The sequence below is a fragment of the Nicotiana tabacum genome, chromosome 17, assembly GCF_000715075.1.
Source record: "Nicotiana tabacum cultivar K326 chromosome 17, ASM71507v2, whole genome shotgun sequence".
Lineage (NCBI taxonomy): Eukaryota > Viridiplantae > Streptophyta > Magnoliopsida > Solanales > Solanaceae > Nicotiana > Nicotiana tabacum.
In genome coordinates, this window is record NC_134096.1 from 75778605 (window position 1) to 75801260 (window position 22656).

The window sequence follows — 22656 nt, forward strand, 5'->3', positions numbered from 1 at the left end:
CCCTAAGACTAGGTGTAATCACGATACCCAACGGAGGAAAAATTGGGTCGTGACACCTTAACAGATTAAACAGCTTGTGGGTTAGAACAGAAAATTATGAAGCAGTATGCTACTTTAAATATTTCAGCAACAACAAACTAAGTTAAATCCCAAGAATGGAATGAAAGGAAGATGCTCAATTACCTATTAGTCTTTTACTCTAATCATCATTTTCCACACCTGCTTATCAAAGGTAATGTCCTCGATAAGTTGAATATGTGACATATCTTGCCTAATTAATCACTTCTTCCACATAATCATTTATAATACAGTAGTGTCGTATTAATTTGAACATATCTCGATAAATTTATCGGGTGAGTGTAACCTTCCATTTGTACAAGTACAAAATAAGGTTGCCCGGCATGAATCAGATAAATGGGAAGAACTTATCTAGAATTACTTGAACCATAGTGTCACTGTTATTACTCTAAGAGGTGGTTTGATAGGAGATATTAAAAAAAATAATGCAAGCATTAGCTCTATGCATTATTAATACCTTGTTTGGTATATTTTTTTAATATGTGTATAATTAATACTTGTGTTAGTTATACATCATACTTGGTATTATCCTATGTATAAGTAATGCATAGAAAACCATGGCATTAGTAATACCAAGGCTACTAATGCATGCATTAGGTTGGTTAAAGACAAAATTATTCTTAAAGTCCCTAAAAGCTTGAGAATATGGAGGGCATTTTTGTAAATAATTATTTTTCTTAAAAATTATGCAATGCATTATAATTTTAATACATCACACCAAATAGTAGACAAAAAATAATCTCTGCATAACTAATACTTGCATTATTAACTCATGCATTACTAATACACCTTATTTCGCACTATTCTTATACACCCTACCAACGAAAAGACCCTAATTGTTTGATCGTTGGACCACCCTCTTAGGGACCTCTTTCTAGTATACCATTAAGGGTATAAAATGGAATATCACTTAATTAAGAAAAAAATACTTTTCTCGTCTCGTTATCCGTGATTTCATTTTTCCAAGAGAAAACTCAATATTTATACCAAGTTAAGCTCGAAATTGTTGTCTCCACCATGAATACTATTAAATGACTAGATGCTAGCTCCCACACAGTCGTGAAAAACGACTAGTTGATAGCTTTGAGTCTCATAAAACGGGAGATACTTAACCACATATTTTAAATAAAGCACTGTTCTTTTGCAAAAACAATAGATAATTATAAGCTTTTTTAGCAATGTATGCTAGGACCCCAGGAGTATCTTTTATTTCTTTGTTTTGTTACACTCCCTTTGGAGTTGTTTCTGGGCCTATATTATTGGACAAAGAAAAAGAAAAAGAAAAAGAAAAAGAAAAAGAAAAGAAAGAGGCAAGACTTAAAAGATGCGATTGGAGTTCCTGCCTATTTGTCGTAAAAATGAAATCAGGTAATCACTCTATAAGGTTGCTATGTAGAAATTAGTCAGTACTTTATGAATTTTATTTTTTTAGGATAAAAATATCATGAATTATAGTTAAGATTTTAAGTTTAAATTTTATGACAAAATAAGTATTGGCTAATCTCTAAATAGCATTATTGAGAATACTATTTGTGCACTTGCCCCTATTTGTTCCAATTCTTATTGAATCATTCAAGTGGAGGGTCTAAATCTCATTAAAGATTATCCATTCTCCTTCCTATTTACAGGCCCCCACCTTAGAAAAGGCTTTTAATTTAAGGAGAAAAAGAAAGAAGAAAACGAGAAGATAAGATTTTTTTAAATTATTCGGTATTATGTTTATTGGTTTAATTCATTTGAATTCACTCCTATAAGTCATTTTGAGAAGTAAAATGCTCACATATTGATAAATTCTTTATTACTAAATTTGAACCTGAAACGTTTAATTAAAAATAAAGTAATCTCAATCATCACATTATATATGACACTGTGATAGAAGATAAAACTTAAAGAAAGAGGGAATGCATGGAATTAGGGGCAATGCTCCAAAAAAGTATAACCCGAAATTTAAGAAGCTTACTCACGTGGGAATGCCCATTTGTTTTGGACAAACTTGTTTGTGACAACTCTCACCATTTCTTGGCTCTTCTCCACTCTGTCGGTTCTCTCCTTTTCGATAGTTACAAAACCTCTCTTCTATTCCCTCTTTTAATGCTTTAGCAGTACAAGAATCTCACTCTCTGTTCACCTTTCTTATTATTTGTTAGCTCTTCTTTCACAAAATAGCAGGGGCCATTCGTCAAACATCCCATAATAATTGAACGCCCCCTTGTTCTTATAATCTACATTATTAAATTCTTGATTCTTTCACACCTAGGTGAGGGTGACCTTTCTCTCATTTCTTTATTCTTTTTTCTGTTTTCCTCTCTGGGATTTAAAAATTGTTTCAGATATCACTACCAGCAATACCTTTTGTTCACACTCTGTAACCAAAGATTCACACTATTCAGCTGCTTTACTGAAGCTTTGAGCACCAGAACAAAAGTTGATTTCAAATAGAGATAAAAAAGCTCAACTCTCTGCATTAGTTTAAAGGGTAAGCTTCATTTAATACATTTGCTCTAAAAGTTGAAACTTTTTTGTGCTTTTGCTGCTTCCCTTTCTCCCTTCCTCTTTAGGATGCACTTTTTCCTTTTTAACTTTTTATATAGAGGTACATAAGTGGCAATTGGAATAACCAACTTTCTTCCTGATTGGTTCTTTTTACCTCTTGTTCTGAACTTCTGAGGGCGGGAGAGTACCGTTAATGAAATATAGGGGGATTGAAAATCGACTTCTCTGTAAAGTTTTGTCGAGTTTGTTCCATTACTGGCAGTATTTGGCCTTTACAACTCTTCCAGTGGTCCTGACTTTTGAAGTGACCTATTGATTAATTGCCACAGACTACAAAAAATTGACCACAATTTCAAGATATATCTTTTTTTTTGTTAAGAAAAGACTATCTTTATGTTGTTCAAGACAACTTTACTTTTCCTGAGTAGGCAAAATGAATGTGGTGGCTATGCCTTAATGTGAGAATAAGGAACTGAAACTAGTTCAGATTTATGGTTTCTAATTTCTTGCGCACTTGGATAGGATCATTGTTTACAAGATTCAACCAGGGGAACAAGAATGTGACTTGCATTTTGCCACTGTTGAAAATCATGAAGAAGAACTCTACTTTGTTGAGGAATTCGGGTTTATATACAAGCCCACCAACACCAGAATATGGAGATAATCAGAAAGGGTGGAGCTCGGAACGAGCCCCATTGCCGACTCACAGCAGCAGGAGGCATATTAGTGCCACTGCATTGATGCCTTTCAATAGTGGAAGGACAGTGCCTTCAAAATGGGATGATGCTGAAAGATGGATTACTAGCCCAGTGTCTAGTTATGGGTTTGGAAGACTTCAACCGCGCAAATCCACAGGCGCCCCAAGTCGAAAAGTGGACCTCTTGGGGCTCCTGGCCTTATGTACTTACCAAATTATTCACCCTCCGTGCCGGTCCTAGAAGGTGGAACTTTAAGTAACTATATTGCAAATTCACCATTTACAACAGGTGTGCTAGTGCCTGGTGGTGTATCCCTTCATTATGGTGCTGGTGCAAATCCTGGTGCTCTATATGCTGAGAATAGTATGGCTCGAACAACTAGTGTTCCCAGTCTGTCAGATTTGTGCAGTGAATCTTCGGTGCCAAGCTCCCAAGGTATGCATTTTATCCCAATTGCAGAAATATGTTCTAACATAGAGTAGAATTGAACGGGAGCCTTGGAGCAACGGTAAAGTTGTCCCGTGTGACCTATAGGTCACGGGTTCGAGCCGTGGAAGCAGCCACTAATGCTTGCATTAGGGTACGTTGTCTACATCACACCTCTTGGGATGCGGCCCTTCCCGGACCCTGCGACCCTACGTGAACGTGGGATACCTTCTGTACCGGACTGCCCTTTATAACGTAGAATTGAACATGAAAGAGATTCATTGGCAAAAATTCCTGCTTTATACTGATTATCATTTGCCCCTTCCCTTTTATCTTTCCTCTTTCCTGAGCCGAGGGTCTACCGGAAACAGCCTCTCTAAAAGGTAGAAGTAAATTTTGCGTACACATTACACTCCCAAAACCCCACTCGTGGGAATATACTGGGTTTGTTGTTGTTATTGTATATTGATTATCATAGCACAATTCTTCTACATTAGCCTATGCAAAGTGGATGCATATGAAATGACTGAGTATCATTTGAGGCATTTTGCCAGGAGAAGAAAAAGAGATACATGCATCTGTGGTATGACATAATTAAACCTTTTCATTTGCCGAATGTTCGTTATTATCCAATAGATTTAGAAATACTTTCCTAAGTTTTTTCCATTATTCTATTTTCAACTCTTGAATCTTGATTCTTATCACATAGCATTGGCAATAGTTTTTTTTAATGACGGTGGTTCCATCAGGTGTCTGCTACCTCTCACCCGTACATGTAGCATTAGCAATAGTATTCCTAACTTTTGGAGAAATTCTTAGAACCTTTTGACATTAATCAAGCTTCTTAACTACTTTCGAAGTTCCTTCCTGATTCCAGCCCTTGTTTGAGGCTTCTTAAACATTATCAGGTTGACAAGCAAAAGGTTAATTATAGAACATATTGTGAAATCAATGAGACATGAGGTGTTGGAAGAAAAATTTGTCTTTAGAAAAGTACATCACTATAAATTAATGATTTTTTATTGCTGATGAATCCTATGGCCAGATGATGGGACCAAGGAGCCAGATTCTGTTAGCTGCGTAGTTTCAAGGAGAGACATGGCAACACAGATGAGCCCTGATAGCAGTACCCATGCCTCTCCCAAAGAAAGGTCATCTGGAGTGGAGCAGAACAAGCAGCATTCTGCTAAAGTCGAGATTAGGGATGTGCAGGTGGACAAAGGAGCCCCCATTTCCGGGCACTCTCAGAAAAGCCGGGTGAGGAAACCGAGTAAAGAAACACCAGATGTGACTGGCTCAATTTCACCCTGGGATGTTGCTAATGCAGCAGAGAACATGTCAAAGTATGCCACTATGCCATTCATTTCAAGTTTTTGTTTTTGCTTCTTATGCTTTGCAAGGGCATCTGTTATCCTCATTTTCAAGTGAACCTGTATGCTTATGCCCTTAACGCCTACTTCTCCACAAGTTTGTAGAAACTATTTAGACAAGTAGCAGCAATACTTAGCCTTCACAACACTGGTAATGGTGGTAAGATAGATGGACATTCTTTGGGGAATATGTATGTCACTAAGCAACAAATATTTACTATGGTATAGGTTTATTTATCAAGGGGAGAGAATTACTATTTAAGGGATAACGGTTGTCTTTCCTCATTTTGTGAAGGTCACAAAGAGAGGAAGCAAGGATTACTGCTTGGGAGAACTTGCAGACGGCTAAAGCGGAAGCAGCAATCCAAAAGCTTGAGGTCCGTTGGACATAAAGATTGATATCTGAGTACATCTAATGATTAGTATACATATCTATCCTCTTAAAGAATAGGACAAGCATCAAAGGGCTTAACTATTGTTTGCATTTCAGATGAAACTAGAAAAGAGGAGGTCAGCATCCATGGATAAGATTCTGAACAAGCTTAGATATGCTCAGTTGAAGGCCCAAGATATGAGACGTGCAATCTCAGAAAGTCACTCTCATCAGCCTCGAAGGAATTCCCAGAGAATCATTCCGTTTCGGAACTATTTTCAGATTGCCTCATTTAGCAGTTGCTATGTTTGCCGTATCCGTTAGGTTCTCGTCAGAGCTTAGAGTTGGAGCGTCTTTTATTATTGTTGATCAAAGGAAGCAACTATTTAATCCAGTTTCTGACCTACCTATTCGCTGCGTAATTCAAGCCTTGCCACCATCTGTGACTGAATTCTGTACAGCTGATTTCTGTGGTCCAAAACCTTTACTCAAGAAAAAACTGGAAAATTTTCACTGTAAAATCCTACTCAACAAAAAGTAGAAATCATCTATCCGAGGCAGCGAGCAATTAAATACTACTTGCAATAACCAATTTGCTAACTTAATCATGGGGAAAGCATGGGAAAATAGACTCCCAAAACACGAATCATGTCCACGACCACTCAGTCTCTCAGACGATTTCACAAATACTCCAGCTGTAATAATGTAAAATATTACCCCAATTGATTATGTTGCTTAACTATTTTAATACTTTCGGATATGAAAAAAACAAAACAATTCTCATCTCCGTTTCTATTGCACTTCCAATTCAATGGGTCGAGCAGGAAGTGAATTACACAATCCATCAATACAGATCCTTGATTCAAATCAAGGAAATACCAGTAGCACATATATCATAATGTCGCATAATAAGCTGAGTCAAATATGACATAGTATATAAGTTGACACCCAACACCTATCATTTAGAAATTCAGACAGCTTCCAACTTCATGCCACACAAGCTACTGGGCACACCCGCTAGTAGGGCCTGTATCTCATATCTGCTCTTGAAGGTCTCCCTCCACCCAGGCCGTAACCCCACTGTCGAAAACAGAGAAGTCACATATGTAAAGGTTATATCATCAGAATTATCATCTGTTGAATTAAGGACAACCGAGAAATAGACAAGTCATAAGCCTAAGGTTGAGTATATCTGTTATCAGTAGTTATGCTATACATGTGAAACAAACCTAAAAAAAATCAAAGAGGTATGAACAAATAATCAAATAAACTACGCCTAAAGTAAAAATCATTGCACCAAAGCAATAGAAAGATGCAGTCAACAGGAGAGAGAGATCTCTTTCATTCACAAGAAAAGCATGACGTTGCATTGTCATATCCAGGTCAAACAGATAAGCGGAACAAATTTCACCAACGGGATTGTTTCCAGGCAGACCAGCTGAAAGATGCAGGACAAATGCCCAGTAATTGACCATTTCTTGGAAGGGGGAGGGAGGGTTGAAAAATTAAAATCACCCGGATGAAAAAGGATGTGATTAGATAATGTTAACAATGAGAAAGCAATTATATCACGGATGTAATAAGCTGAAGATAACAGACAGAAGTTTATCAAAGTAAGGTTCAAATACTTACATCATCATAGTCTAGGCCCCCATACATCCTACCATAGGAACGCATAGGACCACCATATCCCCCATACGGTTCAGGAGGAGGAGGAGGAGGAGGATCCATCATGTACTGACTACTTGGACCAGCATCATCAAGGGGAGTGGCAGAATCTATTGCAACCTAAAAAGCAAGGTAGAACTAGGAATAAGGATCCTCATAGCGAAACAGAAAAATCATTTATATTAGTGAGAAGCCAAAAGGGATACCCCAAGCAACTTCTAGGAGGATAAAAAAATTCAATAGGTAAATGTTCAAACTCCCCAAAAGGCTAACTTCACATCAATGTATGTTATAGGTGTTGCAAAAAAAGCAGTTACAACTTTATCGTCTTTAAGAACAATCTTTTCGTGCTACTCGCGTTGCAGAACATCCCAAGTAATGGCCAGGTCAGAGTTAAGGTACTTTACACCAATATATGTTTTAAGTTTTGCCAAAAAAAAAAATCTTCCAGTGCCCTCCTTCTGTCGCAGGACATCCTAGGTAACGGCCAGGTAATTATAAGATATCCCTCACCAAGCGGGCTCCAGAGTAAGGAATTTCCCCCACATCTGGTCCTCCCATTCTTGCTCATCCATGATGATCTAGTTAATTTATTCCCTTCTATAATTCTTTGGGGAAGAAGGGGTCTCCTCACCATGGTCTCATACAAAACTTGATCAACTGATAGTTCAGTGTACAGTTTTCTTGGGGTATTGAGTTAGAAAAATAAAGGTAGATCTTGGAATTCCAACAAATACCTGCTGTCCACATATCTCGTGAGGCCTCCGAGAAACACGATCTGCGACACCATCGTCAGCAAATGTGACAAAACCAAACCCTCTGTGTCCTGGTCTCTTGGGATCCTACACCAAATAAGCATTCTCATTTTAACAGAAATAAGCAATTACTAAGTTATATAAGACAAGATCTGTTATCAGAAGGCGATAAAATAAAAGAGCTCTTACCTTTGGAACATAAACATCTAAAATACGGCCAAATCTACCAAAATACTGGCGAAGATCTTCAGCTGTTGCCTCTTGAGGTAGTCGACCAACAAAGATCTTCTTGCCCATGCCACGAGAAGGATATCCTCCTCCTCCTGGTTTATTTAATTAAGTTTCTTTTAGTATATGAATTATGTTAAATGCGAGGCATGATTTCATAATGTTGCAGGATGTTGTATCATGTTAAAGATAAATTTTTCATTATTTACTTACGTCCATACATAGAGCCTGGATGATCATATAATGTGGGAGCACCAAGCGCAGCATATCTAGTTGCACTAATATATGCATTATATGCACCATATCCTCCTCCACCCTGAGGCATCCGACTAACAGGTCTGGAATCTTCTTCCTGGAATCATCAGCAGAAAATGTAAAGGTTAATGAATCATCAGAAGCAAATGTGTAAGTTCAATGACATGTCCTTGAACAGCAGATACATCAAAGTTTGGTTATGCAGAGCTTGCCTTGGGCGTTGCTCGGTCGACCACAATTGTGGAACCTCCCAGTTCGTGTGTGTCACCCATCAGATCATCAACTGATTCTGGGCAAAGAAACCAAGAGTGACTCAATTTAAAGGAAAAGAAGACAAGATAAGCATGCATGTTGGAGACTGGCCCTGTCTTCCCTGGGTACATAAATAAAAACAAGGTGGTAGCTACCACATCCCTACAGCAATTAACAAAACTGAAGTAGGCAGAATTCTTAGGGACGAAGCACAATTACAGGACCATTAAAAGGTGTTAAGATGCATATGCAGCTCAAAATACCTAGAATATATAACTAGACTGCCAGCAAGAACAGTTGCGAATTACGAAATTGACAGAAAAAAACTAGAGGACGAATCAAGGCTGAGATTAAATCAGAACCTCTGTCGAGCAACAATAAAAAACTCTTCAAATGTCATCAAATTACTTCCGGTCATTCCCAGATCAGGTTTAGAAGTAAGCACCTCGAAAGGAAATATATCCAAGTGTAGAATTAAAGAGAAAGGTGTTGTTCCCAGATCGTTTTTCGTTTTCCTGTTTGGGTGACAGGTTAAAACTTATATTTTATGCTAACTACTGAGCTATTTACTCCAAAAATGAGGGAATTATCAACCACTTATATCTAAAAGCAAAATGCACTTTCCTATAGTGAAGCTGGTGAATTTTCTAGGAGTACTGAATGAATGCAGAAAGGGAAGAAAATCTTCATATCTACAGTAATTACTAGAATTTATACCGAATCAAGGTAAATTGTTGATCCAGTTTTAAGGAATTAACTGCACTAAAGTGATTACATCCTGGAAGCACTGCAGACAGATTTAGACAAATGCAGGTCTCAGTCACTGCCTCTCATACTAGAGAGAAGAAAAGATGTATCTGCAACTAAGAACACTTCATGTTTCTCCTCCCTGAAATATAAGAACAGTGTCTAAACAAATCTACATATAAAGCATAGAAATGGGTACAAGAAATTCTCACAGATACAGTTCGTATTGAAAACAGAGTTCCTATCAGATACAATTCCTGCCAAATAAGTTACCTATTTTTTTAAAAATTGTTCCTAAAAACAGCTCGATGTTAAGCCGAGGAATAACTAAAGTTGGCCAAGGCACCTGGATAATAGAGAAAAGGTAACAGCAAAAAAAGAAAAACAAAGATGGGACACATACCAGCATTTGCAAAAGTAATAAACCCAATTCCACGATGTCCCTTTGTAGTTGGATCCTGCAGATTGGGAATAGATTAGTTAATTCATGAATCCTGTAATTTAGAGTCAGAACAAGATACCTCAAAATATGTTCTAATAATGAGGTCACAGAGAGATATATGAACCTTTGGCATGTATAGATCCGTTATTTCACCGTACTTCTCAAAATAACTGCAAAAGAAATTCAAATAAGGATATTAAGTTCTAATAGTGAAACAACCGACCAGCTAGAAACAATCTTAATTAAGCAATTCTTCACAAATACCTTCTGAAAGTAGCTTCAGACACCGACGGTGGAATTCTAGCAACAAAAACCCGGGTAACTTTCTTTGCAGGATGCCTCATCTCCTCCTGCAAAAAGAATGAGTAGCATCTGTATTAGACCTTAACTAAGACCTTTAGAGGCAAAATGGCTAGAAAAATAGGACTTTACTTGATGAAAATCATGGTTCTTTCCAAATTAAATTGCAACAAAGAAAGAGAATATGTTTTAAAAAAAAGATTTAGACAGCAATAATAAAAGTTAAATGCAAATTCTAAAAAATAAAAATGATAGAATCCATAAGGAATGCTGGATACTGGATTATAAAATCTTTTAAACACATACCATCATAAACTCCAAAGCCAAGTATCAAGCTAAATAATCAAGAAACAATGCGTTTAAGAGCAAGCATATAATGACTAATGAACTTGGCAGACATCCTGGGAGAACTAAAGTTTAAAACATCTGTCGAACAAATAACTGGACAGTAAAGACAATGAAGAGGACAATAACTTTAGGAGAGCAATGTTACTACAAATATTTTGGGCAAGAATCCCTAGAAAAATAACCAAAAAACAAAGGGGAAAAGAAAGTGAAATAGAAACATTTCATATGCAGAACACAACTCATTCCAATCATCCAATGCTCATGTTCAACCAAATAAAGAGATCAATAATAAGATGTTGTCAACCATTCCATTCTAATCAAACATTGTCACAAAAGTGTAAAAAAAGTGCACCTTTGGTGTCGCCACTTTCACTTCCAGCATTCTGTTTCCAAGGAAGTGCTCCTTAGACAATGCATTCTACATCATAATAACACAAAAATACGAATATCATGACAAGAAAATACAATGAGAAAAGTTAGCATCAAAACCACAAGGCACAAGACGGTAACATGTAAACAGAAGGTTTTACTCAAGAGCGGTAAATAAATATGCTCGCGAGAATGGCATGAAAATCAACAAATAAAACCAAGTATCACCTTAGCATCTTCAACTGTAGCAAATGTTACATATCCGAATCCACGAGAACGACCAGTAGCACGCTCCTAGTTGAAACTATACACATTAGTCTTCTTCATATTAAGATGCTAAGAAACTTTGCGCACAAAAAAGAGACATTGACTGTCAGAAGCACTATAATGCAAACATACTATAACTAAATAAACAACACAACACACTTCTGGGAAGTTAGTAAATTAGTAAAAGAGATCAATCTCCAGAGACAAGTGGACCTCCCATCACTAAAGTTTGCACACAATTTTTGGAAAGCAATTACGGTTTGAACCTGTGACCATGGCAGCAATTTTACCAATTACGCCAACGCTCCTCTTCAGTCTGGGTATACACTGCTCTTTATGTCAAGCTTATACTTGTGTTAAAAACAATCATCATATTATCATAGTGATACGAAAACACACCAGAAATCAAGGACACAAACATATGACCAAACTTGGTATAAGTTAAAGACAGTTAACCTATTATCATAATAAACAAATAGTACTGCAGAATCAGTTAACATAAGGAAAGAAAGATGGACAATAAAGAATATGTTGGAGACGAACACAATCCTGTAAAGTAGGAGCCATCCAAATAGTGGCTTCTAGTCCTAACTGAAACTATTGGTATTTGGCCCTTGGCCCTTCAAAAATCCAATGCAATCTACTAGACAAGATTTTCTTTTTAGACCCGGTTTTCATTTGCCAGTATAGTCTACAAGGGATTAGCCTGTTTAAGACATGTTGTTGGTTGAGTCCCAAAGCTGACAACTTTTAAGTGGGATAGTGCTGCTATATTTTCCAAGTAGAGGAAACAACAACCTTTTCCTGACAACAAGTAGGACAAAGAGTTTAGGGGCAATCCGAACGAAATTTCTTAAGTTTTTGTTTCACCATACGACAGCCCTAATTTTTTGTAAGCTTTCCAGCAGATAATAAATGCTTCTGATATAAGGCAAAAAATTCACAGAAAAAAATAAAAAACATTTTCAACACAGTAAACAAGATTGCACCAATTTGTCTATATGTAGCTGAAATAATAGATATCATAAAATTCAAGGTAGCTGTGGGGCTGACCTTCATGACAATACAGTCCTCCAAGTCTCCAAATTTAATCATATATTCCCTTAGACCTTCTGTATCCACGTCCCATGGGATACCTAAAACCTAAAATCACCAAATAATCACATTAATTAAGATGTAATAAAAGGCTCAAATATGCAATGAAAAATCAACGAAGAAGCCAAAACTTACCACCAGCTTCCTCTCCGACATGGTAATGAAGGCTGATTTGATAAATCGATTAGCGGAGAGGGGAAATCGTTGGATGTACACTCAAATGGCTCACGCGATCTCACCAAACCTCTCTCTAGAAATGAATCGCTCACACTCGACGATTCTTCCTGCACGTAACAGACACACAACACCTCTTTCTCACACACAAATATCATCGTTACCATCATATTTTCATAACAAACTCACCGATTTTTCTCTAGAGATTCAGATGCCAAGGAAATTAAAATTACACAAGTACTCAAAAGATTATCTACGCTCAACTGACCTTCGTGATTCCGATTAACAAAACCCTAACTCGCTCTCTCACTCCGCTCGGCTCGCTCGCTCGCTCTTCCTCGCGCCGCTCAGCTCAGCTCCTTCAAACCCCAAAGACACCGCTCCTATCTGTACCGTGCTTTCTAATCCCTTCAGGCCCACGCCCCACAAAATATATATTTACCTATATTACAAATTTACAATTATAACCCCTATCGAATTGCATAAACAACAAAATGTCAAAAATATCCTTTATGTTTGGGGTAGATTTTAGAAGATCCTATAACTTCTCGTTTCTCGTTATAACTGGTGTTAACAAACTTAAATAAATCTTATGAAATTATGAGTTGATATATCATATTATTTTAATAAATTTTAGTTATTGTTTTATTTTTTAATAATTAAAGGATACACATCATATGGTAATTAAATAAATTATTTATTTTTTATTTTATTTTTTATTAAATTAGTAAGTATTTAGTACTAAATATTTATTAATGTGATTTTTTATTAACTTGTCAATTGGCTTAGTATTTTGTCGCTATTTTTCTATAAGATAACATAGATATATATTCTCTTACTCTAAAAATATTTTTATTATTTTTACTATTTACAATTCTTTAATTGTCTAAATTTATCAATGCTTTTTGAGTATTATTTACTTACCTCTTATTTTTATTAATTAATATAAATTATAAATATTCTAATGTTATTTTTATCCCTCTCTTTTCATATATTCTTTTCTACTGCAATATTTGATTTTTTTCTCATTTTGCATTCTACTTGTAATTAAAATTATATAATATCTTTTTGGGGTTAAATTATAATTTTGAATTCATAAAAAATATAAAAAGATAAGCCTTTTAATTTTATTTTTTTAAAATATACTAATTTTTTTAATAATTGTTATTTATTAAACCATTTTAATAATTGTTAGTTCTGATACCATTTTAATAGGATCAAGTGGCGGGCGGTAATCCGCACGGCCTTCTTGACTGAGCTAAAACAGAGATCACCGAGTTATCGGGAACTGGAATTGTTTCGCACCTCTGCTGACTTTTAAATGTCCACCGAGGTTTCCACCAGTTAAAGATCTCTTATTTTAACACGATAAAAAATTCTCAATCTAGCTAATTCAGTACTCTTATATTTAAAAACTGGCGGTAATCCGCACAATCAGTAAGGATATAAGAATTGAAATATACTTGAATTTTATATATAGTTTAATGACTATATGGAAGGTTAAAACCTTTATTTAAGCAAGGGGTCTGTCTTAATATAATACATAATTTTATTGAGCTCATGTGTCTAGCAGTTCTAACCGTGAAAGAAGATGCCCTTTTTAACTCATTTATCGGGCTGAGGTTCACGGCTAGCTAGACGAAGCCACTAAGGCAAAGCCAATAAGAGCAGTGTTATATTAGACTGTACCAACCATCTTGACACCAAGTCAAAACTCTATATATAAAGTTCATTTATATTTAAATAGATGTCGTGTCTTTCATGGTTTATATATGATAGAAGTTAGATACTCAACATAGATATGAAGTCTCTTAGCCGGACATCGTCACGGCCAGAGAGGAGAGACTAGAAGAAAAACTAACTAAGAAAGAAATCAGTACCTTTTGGCCGGGATGCAAGGCCTGAAGATGAAGAACTGAAAACTTTATTTATTTTGTTCTTCTGTTACAAACTACAAACTCTTAATTACACTTGAAGAGAGAGAGAGAGAGAGAGAGAATTCTAGAGAGAGAGGGTCTCGCTTCCCTCCTCTTCTTCTGAACGAATGAAACGTATAAATAGAAAAGAAAAGAATCTATGAACAGTAAAAGTGGGTCCCTATTACAGTATTTTTACTATACAAAACAGTATTTCTACTGTTGATGAACAGTGTATCTATTATTTGAGTGGGGTCCGGCGGCTTCACTATATTGTGGGTCCGGCGGCTTCACTGTGCTTGTGGGGTCCAACTGTTTCACGGTGCTGGTCTTTTGTCTGATTCTTTCATTTTGCGGAGGAATTCTTTCGCATTCTGCAAATCTTCATTAGATAGTATTTTCTCTGATTCAAAGGGTTGAGAATCTTCAGCGATATCATCGTTGCTGGTTTCACTCTGCATAGAAGTGTCTGATTTCTCATATTGATTAATGGAACGGAGTAAATTTCTTTTGACTTCTTCCAAGTAGTTGTTAACCATTTCTTCTTTATCTCCTTCCTGAAAGGAGATCTTTCTGGCAATATGCCATACTGAGCTGTCATCAATCACCTCTTTCTGAGGTTTGCTGGAATATTCTTGGATTTTTGTCTTGATGGAATCCAAGAGTTCTTGACCGTATAATGTCTTCGTTTTGGGATCCTTTTTCATTAGTTTATCCCAAAAATTATTGTAAAAGGTCATGTATAAGCACGGGGCTTGTTCTTCGATGAATCTAACTTCTGGAGTCCATTTATGAATCCAGGGAATAGAGAATTCCAAAAAGAAATAAATCTGGTCAATTTTTTCTGGGTAACAAATATGATCTGTGTGATATAAATCGTTTATAAATGGAGAAATTTTTATCCATTCTTTGTATAACATGAGAAATGGATCAGGTAAAATTTTTACTGTCGGACCGTGGTATGACCACCAGTTTAGAAACCAATTAGGAATAGTCTTCTGCAAATATCTTTGCACATACTTTAATAAACCAAGTATGTTTGTGTCGATCATTATTGTAGTATAACACTTTATCAAATGCCTGGATATAATCCCAATAGGTAAAATTCATTCTAGATTTGTTAAGGCTTATCTGCCTTTCTTTCATTGTGGATATACCCCAGTCTTCAACAGATATAATCTGTTTAATTATAATCTTTGAGAAGTTATAAACGTTCTCGTCAAAGCTATAACCAGAAAAGTGCTGAAACTCTGCATTGCCAGTACTGGTGAGTATTGTTTCATAATAAGAGCGGGTTTTGTATGACTCACCCGTATTATACAACCCATTTATCAAATACCTTTGGAATATCTTCCACGGCTCTTCTTTTCTCTGAATATCAGAATTTTCTAAAAGAAATATTTCTTTTTTAGACACTTTCTCATATGACTTGATATCATCATTGTCATCTTTGGTAATGGAAGCAAAAGTATCACTCTGCTTAGCAAAAGTATCCTTTTATTTTTGAGCAGTCAAATATGCCTGTAAGTGTGCGTATAACGGACTATCTTCTGGAATATCTTCCAGATGGACGGATGGTCCGATCGATGATTCTTCTCTGAGAGATATCCTCTCATTGATTAAATTCTTTCTTCCCATTTGTATAACTGGGGAGTTTGATGTGGATCCGTATAACGATCCTGAAGGTGATGATCTTCCTCTGGACTGTGGGGATGATCTTCCCCAACCTCTACCTCTTTCCCTACCCCAGGGGGGTTCCATCCTGTAAATATTCACGAGATAAGAAATCTGGTAGAGAATTATCAATTCCCTTTTTGTATTGTATTTCAAAATCAAAAGGGGCTAATTGAGCCTGTCATCTTGCAAATATCATTTTTGAGGTATCATGTTTAAAGTCTTTGTTAAACATATATTTAACAGATTGTGCGTCAGTTTTTATCAAAAACTTTTGATTGTATAAATCATCTTAAAATTTTAAAACATATTTTACTATGGTTAACATTTTATGTGCCACAGTAGCGTATTTTCTCTGGGCTTCAGACCATTTACCAGAGTAGAATCTAATCAGATATTCATGCTTATTATTGGGATTTATTTGTTTCAAAATCCCTCCGTAACCAATATTAGACGCATCAGTCTCGATAATCTTTTGCCATGCAGGATTAGCAAGGGTCAAGCAAGGTAAAGATTTAACACGTTGCTTAATATTTTTAACCAAAGTAGTATGACTATTAGTCCAAGGGTTTTTATAATCCTTTTTCAGCCTATCATATAAGGGGGCTAAATCACGCGACAAATCTTTATAAAAAGGCGATATATAACTTAAACTTCCCAAAAATATTTGTAACTGAGTTCTATCAGTAATAACATCGAAAAATTTTGAAGCAAAATCGATCGATCTTTGAATAGGAGTAATCTTTCCTTGACAAATATAATATCCTAAAAATCGAATGTTAGTTTGGAATAAACTCATTTTTTATTTTGAGATAAACAAACCATTTTGTATAACAATTCTTTTAAAAATATCTAAATGTTTAATATGCATTTCAAATGTTTTGAAAAATACCAAAATGTCATCGATATAAACAATGATAAAGTCTAGATAGGGGCTGAAAATATCATTCATAATTTTTTGGAATTCAGAAGGGGCATTCTTCAAACCAAAAGGCATAACATTCCATTCATATTGCCCAAATGGAACATTAAAAGCAGTTCTATAAGTATGTTCTTTAAATATTTGAATCTGCCAATATCCAGATTTTAAATCAAATTTTGAAAATATATTGACATCATATAATCTTGACAATAAATCTCTTTTATTGGGAATAGGATACCTAACCCACTTCAAATATTTATTCAAGGGTTTATAATTAATGACCAATCTAGGAATACCACGTTCTTTTTCAGCTGTGTTATTAACATAAAAAGTTGTGCAAGACCAAGGAGATTTTGAGGGTTTTATCAAGCCCTTTTGTAACAAATTATCAATCTCTTTTTTTGCAGAATTCCACTAATTCCGCGTTCATCTGACAAGGTCGAGATTTAGTAGGAATATTATCCTCAGAGAAATTATCTTCATAAGGCAGAGTGACAATATGCTTTTTTCTATTCCAAAAAGCACTAGGATGTTCTGCACAAATATCAATATCAATATTTTCGGAAATCAATTGGATCTTTTCCTGTAATTTAGTAGAATTCAAAGTATCAAATATATTCATACTAAACAATTCTAACTGCAAAGAATCAACATGTTTCTGCTTCATATCAATTAAAACATTAATATCTCTAGTTACTGGATCTGTAACAAAAGTATAACTTATCTCTTTATCCTTATAAGTAGCAGTAAAACCTTTCGAGTCTATGCTGGTAAAAAGATAAATAACATTAATAAACGGTGTTCCAAGTATAATAGGAGGGTATAACTGATTTTTAACCAAGAAAAAAAAGTGAGAAATTCAGACTTTATTCTGACAAATACCCGTATTAGACAATTTATACTTTATATCTAAAGCATGTCCGGATGCAGATCTAACCATATGAGTAGTTTTTTGAAAATATTTCGTAGGTATTAAACCTTCTTGAATGCAGCTAACATCTGCTCCACTATCAATCATGGCAATGTTTGTAATAGAAAAACTATTATCAATGAGAATAGTACATTTGATATACCATTTATGAGCAGTAATAATTTGCATCATTCCTAAAAACATATCATGTTTAGGATCAAAACTAATAGGTTTTTCTTCAATATCATTTTTAGAAATACCTTTGTTTTTATCATTAGATTTCTCAGCTGGAGAATTGTTTTTCTCAATCTGAGTAATCCTATGATCATAAATCATTTGATTTTGTTTAAGAGATTTGATCTCTCATTTCAAGTTTTCAACTTCAACCTTTAAATCATCGAAAGAAGAATCTCTTGCTGGAGTTGTATTTTTATTTAAAAGACGGTTATTAACCTCTAGCAAAGAATAAGGCGGGGAATATTCAAATTCTTTTTCAATGATACTTAATGATTTTTAATATTTTTAATAATTGTTATTTTGTGTTATATATATATATAATACTCTTATGTTATTTATAAATATCCTAATATTATGAGTTATATACTTCTATTCAATAATTAAAACTTCCTATATGAAAAATTAAATAAGATATACATTTTACATTATCGCTTAAAATTCTTTCTTTCTTTAATATTCTTCCTTCATTTATTTATTATTTTATTTTATTTTTTACATTACTCAAAGTATAAATTTTCTCACACTATCTCCACCCCCTCTTTCTATATTATTTCACGTACTATAAAATTCGATATAATTATTTCATCTAGTATTTGTCACGATCCAAATTCCACTAAAGGTCGTGATGGGATCTAACGCCGCCGTCAGGCAAGCCAACGGTGATTGGTCAACTTAATTACTCATTTTATTACTTTCAAAAACATAATCTCCATTAATTAAATAGCAAAAATATAATTTATAGGGTAAAATGATAATAATTACGTGAACTGCAATAACGAACAACCAGTAGAAACCCCCAAAATCCGGTGTCACAAGTGCATGAGCATTAACTAGAAAATAGAATAAAATACAACATCTATCTGGAATACAAGTAAGACATGATTATATAAATAACTCTGATGGAGACTCTATTTATTGCGGATCGTAACATGGAATGCAGCTCATCGTAAAGTCCCCCGCAAATGTTGCGCCTCTACGCCCAGAGGAACACCAGAAACATATATATACCTGCACAATAAGTACAACAAGTGTAGCATGAGTACGTAAATCAGCGCGTACTCGATAAGTGAAGATTTTGACTGCTTATTAGCGTCTTTTAGCTTTTGTTTTAGTCTAAAAGCGTTTAATTGTGTTTTCAAAACTGATGAAATGTGCAAAATTGCAGAAATATTAAAAGTTGGACTCCGAGATGAAATCCGACTCTATAAGGAGTAATCAAAACACAAGGCAACAAAAGGTACAAGAGCTTGCAAAGTGCGGACCGCAGAATTCCATCTGCGGCCGCAAACAATAAAGAAAATCCCAACAATTATTCTAGCAAACTGCGGACCGCACAGGAATTGTGCGGCCGCAAATGAAGAACTGGAGATGAACTTCAGAGGATGTGCAAAATTTTCAAAGTCCAAGTCCCTCAAGATTGCGGATCGCACAAGAATTGTGCGGCCGCAGAAGTAAAGATGCAGACCGCAAAAGACCAGGTTGCGGCCGTAGTGATAAATCTACGGACCGCAGAAACAATGCCTCGCGACCGCAGTGGAAAATTATGCGGTCGCAGAATCACAACTCCTGCAAGATGAAGACTTATGCGGACCGCACATGGAATTGTGCGGCCGTTGAACCTCTCGAAGGGCATTTTTGTCCGAAATTTCCAACTTTGTATAAATAGACGAGTTTTACCAAATTAGGTTAACTTTTGACATTAGCCAGTCCTGTAGCCATTTTTTTTTTCTTTTAGTAGTTTTCTATATTTTGGGATATTTGAACATAGATTTTAGCATTTTGACTTTACAATATGAGTTTAATTAGTATTTCTTCTTCTATTTCTTCAATTTCAAGCATGAGTAGCTAGATATTTACTAGGGTTGTGACCCAACCCTAGTGTGTAAATATTATGGGTATCTAATTTAGTGCTTGTTTATGATTGAGTATTTATTATTTAGCCTTGTTCATGCTTTAATTTATGAAATTAATGGTTGCAAACATTAGTTCATGCCTATTTGACTTGGTCTCTACTTGAGAAAGAGAGACTTAGTCTAGAAAAACTTGGTTAATAAGAAATTGTGTCAATCGAGAGACTGATTAACCTAATTAAAGGGCTCAACCTAGAGATAGTAATAACCCGACTTGAGCTTTTATCAACCGTTTTGTGCAATACCTATTTGGTCTTGAGAAAGCCAAATTGGGCAAAACCACTCTATGACCGATAGGTATTGAGTGGGTAATTGAGAGTTGATAGTTATAATATACCCCGATCAACAAAACAAGTATTAAGGTTTATATCCCATTAGGCAAATACCTAGGTGATGGTCATAGCCCTAGGCTTTTTACAAACTTGAAAAACAACAAAAATAATTATCTTAGTTTTAATTCTTAACTTTGCAATCTTAGTTTTAAAAATATAAATAAAAACAGAACCAATTTGTGGAAGTGTAAATTAAGATAGTTCAAACTCACGTACTAGAATATATACTCCTAACTCCCATATAAACTTCATGTGGATTTGATCCTGACTCTTTGTTGGGTTACTATTATTGCAATCGACTGTATCATATCCTTGTTTTGAGGTGTGATTTGGATGAGATTAATTTTTGGCACCGTTGCTGGGTAGCTAAAAACGGTGTTAGCTATATATTTGAGAATGTTTTTGGAATATCTTCTTCTTCTTCCATGTTACTAACGTGTTGGGAAATTGTAGGTGCAACCATGGCAAATAATGAGTTCGGAAACATTGCTTTAGGGGATGTGGACATTGAGGATGATCAAATGGATGAGGTTTCTCTTGAACCTCAAGACAATAGACGAGGTCGAGTGCCTCAAGACAATGTGCCCGCTCCATCCCCACATTCACCAAGAGCGGCTCCATACCAGGTGTTGCCGAATGAAGGATATGCAAGTGCAATAGTCCCTCCCCGTATTAGGGCGGGCAACTTTCAAATAACCAACGTGATGCTCACCTTGCTCGAGCAACGAGGGTTCTTCACCGGTGCTCCGGGTCAAAATGCATATAAATATTAAGGGTTCGTGGATACGTGTTGGGGGAGTAAACAAATAAATATCTCAGAGGATGCTTTGAGGCTAATGTTTTTTCCCTTCTCTCTATAGGGGAAAGTCTTAGATTAGTTGGAACGTTTCCCAAACTATTCCATTCATACTTGAGATGAATTGACAGAGAAATTTATTTCTAAGTACTTCTCTCCCGTGCACATGGCTATACTTCGGGATTAAATTCTAGTATTCAAGCAAAAGCCCAATGAACCACTACACGAGATATGGGAACAATATAGAACAATGGTTAAAGAGTGTACCAACAATGATATGACGGAGAACATAATTCAACAAACCCTCTATCGGGGGATCAACACAACTGACCAATGTGTAGTGAATCAACTTGCCGGTGGGAACTTCATGACTACGCCTTATGCGGAGGCGTGTGATATTTTGGATGAGACAAAGGACACTTCTTCGACGTGGCAATCCCAGGCTAATGTTCCACAAGGTGATCCCAATGCGATCACCTTCACAAAGAATTGCATGACCATGGGCAAGCCATAGCCGAATTGACTACCACCATGAACCAATTGGCAAAGGCTCAACTTCAACAAGTGTAAAACACGAGGCAAGTCAATGCAATGGAAGGATTAACATGATGGTGAACAAACGGAGACCAAAAGGTCCACAAGTGCAACAAAGAGTGGACTATTTTATGCAAGAAGATAGTGGGTTTAATCAAGATGAATCTTATAATGACCAAGAAGAAGAGGTACAATATGTGAACAACTTTCAAGGGCAAAGAAACAACTTTCAAGGCACAAGCCAATAACAATGGCGACCTCAAAACAATCAAGAAAATTGGAATTCTCACAACCAAGGTAATTGGAGTGGTGGAAATAATCAAAGCAATTGGAATAACAACAACAATCAAGGAAGTTGGAGTGGCGGTAATAATCAAGGAAATTGGCATAACAACAATAACCAAGGCAATTGGGGAGGCAACAATCAAGGCGGTTGGAGTAACAATCAAGGAAATCAGGGGTAGCTCTTCCAACAATAAAATGGGATGTATTGAGAACATGTTCAAGCAAATGATGGAGAAGAATGCTGATTCTGATGCCCAAATTGCCTCACACAACACATTGATCCGCAACTTAGAAGTGCAAATGGGACAAATCTCTCAAGCTCTAAATTCTCGTCCTAAGAGGGCACTACCAAGTGACATGGTGGTGAACTCAAAGGGTGGGAACAACACGGGGCATGTCATGAACGTTACTACAAGAAGTGGAAAATGTGGGAATGCACCAACCTCAAGTCAAAAGGCAATTTGTGGATGATAAGCAAGTGGTACAAGAAGAAGAGATCCCGAGCAATGTGATGCAATCAAATGATGAAGTTCGGATTGATATTGATGATAATGTGGAAGAGACTCACGGGGAAGTGAACCCGTCTAGGGATCATGTTATTGACATACCAGAACTGGTAGTGCAAAAGGCTAAGGCACCATTGCCTAAGCCTCCTCCTCCGTATCCTCAAAGGCTTGCCAAGAAAAATGGTGAGAATCAATTCAAAAAGTTCATTGACATGATGAAGAGTTTCTCGATAAATGTGTCATTAGTTAAAGCTTTGGAACAAATGTCCGGTTATGCAAAGTTTATGAAAAATTTG

The 22656-nt window shown here is 35.9% G+C and overlaps 1 protein-coding gene and 1 pseudogene across 1 annotated transcript; one reads left to right on the forward strand and one right to left on the reverse strand.

Moving 5' to 3' along the window:
- Positions 1 to 2933: 2933 nt before the first annotated feature.
- LOC107788631 (uncharacterized) lies at positions 2934 to 5959 on the forward strand (annotated as a pseudogene).
- Positions 5960 to 6164: 205 nt separating this feature from the next.
- On the reverse strand, positions 6165 to 12748 carry LOC107788630 (heterogeneous nuclear ribonucleoprotein 1). Its single transcript, XM_016610320.2, has 14 exons — positions 12607 to 12748; positions 12300 to 12448; positions 12123 to 12212; positions 11031 to 11096; positions 10786 to 10851; positions 10050 to 10135; positions 9910 to 9955; positions 9747 to 9801; positions 8557 to 8633; positions 8303 to 8441; positions 8051 to 8184; positions 7844 to 7948; positions 7071 to 7226; positions 6165 to 6518 (listed from the first exon to the last, which is right to left on the reverse strand). The coding sequence occupies exons 2-14, from the start codon at positions 12318 to 12320 to the stop codon at positions 6456 to 6458; spliced, it is 1104 nt and encodes a 367-aa protein (XP_016465806.1). The 5' UTR covers positions 12321 to 12448; positions 12607 to 12748; the 3' UTR covers positions 6165 to 6455.
- Positions 12749 to 22656: the final 9908 nt, after the last annotated feature.

Excerpts from the sequence above, each read along its gene's own strand:
- LOC107788630 (XM_016610320.2), bottom strand. The coding sequence starts at position 12,320 with ATGTCGGAGAGGAAGCTGGTG. Across the intron at positions 10,852-11,030 it reads CTACAGTTGAAGATGCTAAG|AATGCATTGTCTAAGGAGCA; the intron begins GTGATACTTGGT and ends ATTATGATGTAG. Across the intron at positions 6,519-7,070 it reads GGGGCCTAGACTATGATGAT|TGGGGTTACGGCCTGGGTGG; the intron begins GTAAGTATTTGA and ends TGTTTTCGACAG.